The sequence below is a fragment of the Hemibagrus wyckioides genome, linkage group LG19 (genome assembly GCF_019097595.1).
Source record: "Hemibagrus wyckioides isolate EC202008001 linkage group LG19, SWU_Hwy_1.0, whole genome shotgun sequence".
Taxonomy (NCBI): Eukaryota; Metazoa; Chordata; class Actinopteri; order Siluriformes; family Bagridae; genus Hemibagrus; species Hemibagrus wyckioides.
The window spans coordinates 15,832,501-15,840,000 of NC_080728.1; the positions used below are offsets into that span (position 1 = coordinate 15,832,501).

A 7,500-nucleotide genomic window follows, 5' to 3' on the forward strand; every position below is an offset into this window, starting at 1 on the left:
CCACGTCAAGGAGCTGGCCGAGCAGCTCTTCAAAAACGTACGCCTCCATTTTTATCCTCCGCTTCTAAGATCCTTTAAGTGACCGGCTCGTGTCAGTGTGTGATTGATGGATTAGTAGGAATTGTGTAGTGAATGTAGGGGATATTATTTTGTGGTGAGGAAGAGAGCTTGGAAAAATAGTGTGTCGTCTCTGTGTCATCTTTAGGAGAACCCGTACCCTGCAGTAGCCATGCACAAAACACAGCGGTCAGTAGAAAGTGCTCCGTCTCATCCTCCGGTCTCCCGGACCCCCTTCCCGCTACTGGATGAGGTCGCTGTCCAGCTGTTCATCGATCACGCAGCTGCTAAGCTCAAGACGGCCCCTCCAGTGGTCAAATCTGAGCTGAAGGAGATGGTGCCCTCAGGACCTCCGCTGGGTGAGTGTGAGCACCGGATACGCCTTCATGTTACACAAACTCGTTCCAGACTCACCCCAAGTCACCCCAGCTCAACCCGACTGACCCTGAGTCACCTCATCTCATCTCAGCTTACAACAGCTGACCCTAACTCACCCCAACTGACCCTGAGTCACCTCACCTCATCACAGCTTATACCAGCTGACCCTAACTCCTGCCAACTGACCCTGAGTCACCTCATCTCATCTCAGCTCACCCCAACTGACCCCAACTCACCCCAGCTGAATCTGAGTTACCTCACTTAATCTCAGCTGACCCCAACTGAATCTGAATCACCTCACCTCATCTCAGCTCACCCCACCTGAGTCACCTAAGCTCACTCCAAACTCACCCTAGCTCAGCCCAAATAACACTGACTTGCCCCAACTCACCCCAACTGACCCTGAGTCACCCCAGCTCACCTCAGCTCACCCTAACTTACCCTAACTCACCTCAGCTCACCTCAGCTGACCCCGACTCACCCCAGCTCACCCTAACTAACCCTGGTTTCCCTCACAGCATCCTTTTCACATTCCCAGGTTCTAATCCCAGTAACGCCCCACTGCGATTTCCTTTTGTAATTTCATCCATATACCCTGTCTGCAGCACCAAATCACCAAAACTAGATTTCTTTATTTGTTTAATTGTTTGTTTTATAGTCAGCAGCCTGTTTTTCTCAACACATGATAAAGGATGTGTTTGATAAAGTTAGGGACAAATGTAGAAACTGCAGTAGAAGTAGCAATATAATGTGCTTAAAGCAGTAAAGCAGTCGCATCTCATGTGCCAAGAAACAGTGTGATTCAGGGTGTGACTGGAGGGAGGAGGCTGGAAGTCACAGCTGGATACCGAAGGAATGAGAAAAACTGGATCTCGATCTGGATAAAAATTGAATGAACAGACAGAAATTGTCATTTGTCCTCGACTGAGAAAAATATACTTATACTTCCAGTTCCTAAAAAAAAACCCTTTCCATCTGAGACCCTTCTAATATTCCTTCACTAGATGCTAGAGTGTGGTATACACTGATCAGGCATAACATTATGACCACCTGCATACTATTGTGTTGGTCCCCCTTTTTGCTGCCAAAACAGCCCTGACCCGTCCTGCACTGTGTATTCTGACACCTTTCTATCAGAACCAGCATTAACTTCTTCAGCAATCTGAGCAACAGTAGCTCGTCTGTTGGATCGGATCACACGGGTCAGCCTTCACTCCCCATGTGCATCAATGAACCTTGACCGCCCATGACCCTGTCACCGGTTCACCACTGTTCCTTCCTTAGACCAGTTTTGATAGATACTGACCACTGCAGACCGGGAACACTCCACAAGAGCTGCGGTTTTGGAGATGCTCTGATCCAGTCATCTAGCCATCGCAATTTGGCCCTTCATCAAACTCGCTCAAATCCTTACACTTGTCCATTTTTCCTGCTTCTAACACATCAACTTTGAGGACAAAATGTTCACTTGCTGCCTAATATATCCCACCCACTAACAGGTGCCATGATGAGGAGATCATCAGTGTTGTTCACTTCACCTCTCAGTAGTCATAATGTTATGCCTGATCGGTGTAAGTGCATAGCGTGTAGTACGTCATTTGGGACACGGCTTTTGATTTGTCTTTTCTCATCCCGTCCTCAGCTGATATCACGGACAGAAACGGCAGTGCCCTAGCGAACAGTGCCCGGAGACTGGAAGTGGTCAGGAACTGCATCATGTACATCTTCGACAACAAGTTGCTGGAAGCCAAGAAGGTACATACTGGAAGTTTCTATCAGCAGAGTGAGATGAGTGAGTGTTTTCAGCCTGTTCTGACATTATGTGTGTGTGTGTGTTTGTGTGTGTGTAGTTGATGCCGGCGGTGCTGCGGGCACTGAAAGGGCGTGCAGCTCGTCTGTGTTTGACCCAGGAGCTGAACCAGCATGTCCTACAGAACAGAGCCGTGTTGGATGACCAGCAGTTCGACTACATTGTGCGGATGATGAACTGCACGCTGCAGGTACCAAATATAATCCTGTTAGATATAAAACCTCAGGCTGTCTGCTCTCGAGACATGTCTGAGTGGAAGATTAAATTAATGTGTGTGTGTGTGTGTGTGTGAACAGGACTGCTCTCACATGGATGAACATGGCATTGCAGCAGCTCTCCTGCCTCTGGTCACGGCTTTCTGTCGGGTATGTTGATCACAACAACACAACAGCTACACAAGTCCGTGCCTCAGACTCTGACTCAGGTTTTCCTCAGGAGTCTCAGTGAGGCGTGTGACTTGACTCAGCAGCAGTCACACAGATTGTCAGCTCATGCTGTCCTCCACACCGTGAGCAATCCTGCTGTGATGGGATTCAGAAGGGAACACAGTGTTACTGTGAGCTCCTGATCGAGTGACTGAGAAACATTAGCAGAGAACAAAGACTAGTTTTTATTTTATTTCATCTTTATATTGATATTCCATTCTTTCCTTTTTTTCCTTTTTCCTCCCTTCATTTGTTCTTTTGATCCTTCCTCCTTTTCTCCGTTTTTTCCAAAGCCCTTTTTCTTTCTAATTCTCTTCATACCTATACCTTTCTTTCTTTTTCTCCCACCCTTTCCTCTTCTTCTCCTCTTCACTCCTTTTCTTTCTTTCTTTCTTTCTTTCTTTCTTTCTTTCTTTCTTTCTTTCTTTCTTTCTTTCTTTCTTTCTTTCTTTCTTTCTTTCTTTCTTTCTTTCTTTCTTTCTTTCTTTCTTTCTTTTCCCCCACCTTCTCTTCCTTTGTGCTTTCACCTATCTCTCGTTCATTCTTTTTATTTCTTTATCCTTTTCCTTCCTTCCTTCCTTCCTTCCTTCCTTCCTTCCTTCCTTCCTTCCTTCCTTTCTTCCTTTCTTTCTTTCTTTCTTTCTTTCTTTCTTTCTTTCTTTCTTTCTTTCTTTCTTTCTTTCTTTCTCCTACCCTTTTTTCTTTCTCCTTCCTTCCTTCCTTCCTTCCTTCTTTCCTTCCTTCCTTCCTTCCTTCCTTCCTTCCTTTCCTTGTTCCATTTTATGTCTTTTCTTTTTCCTTTCCTTTCCTTTCCTTTCATTTCATTTCATTTCATTTCATTTCATTTCCTTTCTTAAATTTCTTCTGTCCTTCTATCCCTCCTTCCCTCCTGAATGTCTTACAGTGCAGTCGTTCCTCCAGTACAGCAGTTGACTGTGTTAAATGTCTCTGTCTCTTTAAGAAAAGTGTTCACGTGGCTGTTATGGTGTCACTCTGAGCAAGTCACCAAGAGCTCTCGAGTTCTGTAACTTAACTGTCTGAGAACACTGGGTGGGTGTGTGTGTGTGTGTGTTTGTGTGTGTGTGTGTGTGTGTGTGTTTGTGTGTGTGTGTACATGCATTCAGGACAGTATTTGCTGCTTTTTTATGCATACAACCAACCACAGCTTATTCACCCCAATCCCTCCCATCCATAACTCTAAATTCTACTGAGTCAGCAGCTTTGCTGAGTCTGTAACTTTTCAAGCATCTGTTTCTAATCGTGTGTGTGTGTGTGTCTGTGTGTGGTGTGTGCATGTGTGTGTTACAGAAACTTGGAGGAGGCATCACTCAGTTTGCCTACAGCTGTGTGCAGGAGCACATGGTGTGGACCAACATGCAGTTTTGGGAGGCCATGTTTTACAGCGATGTGCAGAATCATATCAGAGCTCTGTATCTGGAGACAGAAGACCAAACTGCCGGCCCTGTAAGAGCGCGCTTCCAGCTAAATAAACTGTTCTGCAGAACAAATAAACACATGAAATCATCACTCATTAAATGTAGCTGTGGTTTACATTAATTCAGTATAATAGTGTATAGAGTTTAGTCTGAAAATCAGCAGGGTTTGCAGGACAAATTGGTGATGTGAAAGCTGTCAAATAGACCAGGAAGCACACCGTGGTACTGAACCCAAGACTGCCTGTAGGAGGTGGTGTGAGTTTGGTGCGAATGTGAACAATTCATACTCTTAAATACATATTCATACACTAGAAGTGGGTCTGCACTTGTCCGGAAGTAAAGCACGTGTGTTTTAGCCAGTGACGCCACCATTAGTATCCACAGCAGGTGGTCATAATGTTATGCCTGATTGGTGTATAATAGCAGCAATTCACGAAAAAAGGGTGAGGCATGCTTGTTCTCCATTGGCATTTTGTGACTTTTGATAAAATCAAGTGAGTCTGAAACTAGACATGAAACTGGATATCTGACTCTCTCTCTCTCTCTCTCTCTCTCTCTCTCTCTCTCTCTCTCTCTCTCTCTCTGTGTCCGCAAGGATGAGGATGGTGGCAGCAGACCGGAGCAGATCAGCGCTCTGGAGTTGGCGTCGGAGCAGACGCGCCTGTGGCCCACGCTGAGTAAAGAGAGTCAGCAGGAGCGAGTGCAGAAGGAGGAGAGCACCGTGTTCAGCCAGGCCATCCACTACGCCAACCGCATGAGCTACCTGTTACTGCCCCTCGACACCAGCAAGAACCGCCTCCTGCGCACCACCGGCCTGGCCGAGGTGGAGAGCGTCAGTAACAGCTTCGTCACCAACAGGTATGAACCACATGCTGAATGACGCATAGCAATTTTAAGTCGTTATTATCATAAAAAGTGTACTATATGAGGAAATAAGACTTGTGCACTTACTGGAAAGTAATCCGTTTCAGCTTGGTGACTGTAACTAAGCTTAGTGTTTGAGCGCATCGCACCACCCGGTTGTTGATTATTTTGTCTTTATTTACTTTGACATCTGAGGTCAAATGAGGACAGTTTGTCTGCTTCATCACACTCTGAATGACTTTCTGATATTCTCCAAGGCATGCAACCACACACACTTTTAAATCTTCAGTCACACCAAAATAAATACAGATACTGCCAACTCAGGATTACTGGAAGGAGGCACGTGACTAGCAACACATATACACACACACACAAATGTCTCATGTGGACTCAAACTCTTAATCATAACACACACAAATCCACACCTTAGGAGGTTTATCAGTCGAGAACACTACACCTGTCATGCTGACATGTCTTTTACGTGTGTGTGTGTGTGTGTAGCATCGCTGGCAGTATGGCTGAGAGCTACGATACAGAGAGCGGCTTTGAGGACGCAGAGAGCTCAGACGTGGCCAATTCGGTGGTGCGCTTCATCAACCGCTTTGTGGATAAAGTGTGTAATGAAAGCGGAGTGACCAACGAACACCTGAAGGCTCTTCACATCATGATCCCAGGTACAGAAGCTTGAGTCAAACCCACAGAGTCACATAGGCGCATTAATAAACCCCTCCTATCAGTTCTCCCAGCATGCACTTAAAAACCTGCAGGAAATTTGTCGTCTTTTTTTATTTTTATTATTAATGAAAATGTAATGTTTTCCCCCATTCATTCATTCATTCATTCATTCATTTATTAATTTGTTCAATCATTTATTTATTTATTTATTCATTCATTCATTCATTCATTCATTCATTTATTAACTTGTTCATTTGTTCAACCATTTATTTATTTATTCATTCATTCATTTATTCATTTGTTCAATCATTTATTTATTTAGTTATTTATTTATTCATTTATTTATTCATTTATTTATTCATTCATTCATTCAATCATTCATTTAATTATCCATTCATTCATTTATTCAATCATTCATTCAATCACTCATTCATTCATTCATTCATTCTTTCATTTATTTATTCAATCATTCATTCGTTCTTCAGTCCTTCATTTATTCATTCATTTAATCATTCATTCTTTCATTTATTTATTCAATCATTTATTCATTCATTCATTCATTCATTTATTCATTAATTAATTCATTCATTCAACTATTCATTCATTCAATTCTTTGATCATTCATTCATTTGTTCATTCATTCATTCAATCATTCATTCGTTCATTCCTTCATTTAATCATTCATTCAATAATTTCTTCAATTTTTCATTCAATCCATCATCCATCCATTCATTCATTCATTTATTTGTACATGATTAAGCTCCCTTTTTATAAGACACCATGGAGCCACCCGTTAGCAGTCAGTGAGTTTAGCCGCTTTGACCCTGTGTGTTTTTCTACCCAGACATCGTTCAGATGCACATCGAGACGTTGGATGCGGTCCACAGGGAGAGCAAGAGGCTGCCTCCTATCCAAAAGGTAACCAATTCAGTATTTTACATTGGGCTGGACTCCACAGACACGCTAGAATCCCAGGCAGGCAGGCGCTTCTCCGGCCACACCCACGTCCACGTCCACACCGACCTATAGCAACCTCACCATCACAGAGTGCCAGAGCAGGTACGTCTGTGTGACGGCACAGTGAGTGGTGCATGCTGGGTTTCAGCGTCCTTTCACCCTTCTCTCACTCAGCTGGAATGAACATAACATCAATTCTAATCTGACTGCTTCTGAAACTCAGTGATTCAAAAAAAACAACAAAAAAACACTAATCCCTGTGTATCAGGAATCAGGATGTGGAATGTGGGTGTAGTCCACCAGGCATAAGGCATCCACTCAACCCTGGCTGTGATTAGTCATTTATGTCTCATCTTTCCCGATGCTATGAGCAGGTTATATTTAGCTTTAGCCAGTCCATCACAGAGTACAATCACACACACACACACACACACACTCTCTCAATAAGACAGTTTAGAGATTAGTCCCCTAAGTCTGTCCATCATATTACTCTATTTAGGGACGTTCTGATGTTCCACCTCAGAACACACTCATGTGGTAGCTTAATGTTCTAATATGTGTGATGGGTGTGGTGTGATGTGTACAGCAGCATCTGGGACATTGTTCCTGCTATCATTAGCGTTGGAGTGACCTCTTTGAGCCAAGAGGATCTGGCTCTAGCTGATCAAGCTGAGAGGGATCAGATGGTGATGTGCAAGCCACTAAGAGCTCTAAGAGCTCCGGTGATAAACGAATCCACGCTGCCAAAAACTTTTTATTTAGCTCCAAAGGGCGAAAAATAGAAATTCAGTCTCATACACACCTCTTCACTTCAAGCAAAGTGTTATAGAAGCGTGAAATGTAAAAATATTTTCAGATGTACACGAGACATTCAGCTGCTTGCTTTAACCGTCTCTGC

At 43.6% G+C, this 7,500-nt stretch overlaps 1 protein-coding gene across 6 annotated transcripts in view; it reads left to right on the plus strand.

Moving 5' to 3' along the window:
- sbf1 (SET binding factor 1) overlaps positions 1 to 7,500 on the plus strand; it is a 63,027-nt gene that overhangs the window by 40,012 nt on the left and 15,515 nt on the right. For all 6 annotated transcript variants that reach the window (XM_058417099.1, XM_058417100.1, XM_058417101.1 and 3 more), the window contains 9 exons: positions 1 to 37; positions 206 to 416; positions 2,078 to 2,190; positions 2,286 to 2,435; positions 2,542 to 2,610; positions 3,979 to 4,134; positions 4,702 to 4,964; positions 5,472 to 5,644; positions 6,490 to 6,563. The exon at positions 1 to 37 is cut by the window's left edge and continues 62 nt beyond it. In XM_058417099.1, coding sequence (XP_058273082.1) covers positions 1 to 37; positions 206 to 416; positions 2,078 to 2,190; positions 2,286 to 2,435; positions 2,542 to 2,610; positions 3,979 to 4,134; positions 4,702 to 4,964; positions 5,472 to 5,644; positions 6,490 to 6,563 — 1,246 coding nt within the window. The remainder of the gene's footprint in view (positions 38 to 205; positions 417 to 2,077; positions 2,191 to 2,285; positions 2,436 to 2,541; positions 2,611 to 3,978; positions 4,135 to 4,701; positions 4,965 to 5,471; positions 5,645 to 6,489; positions 6,564 to 7,500) is intronic.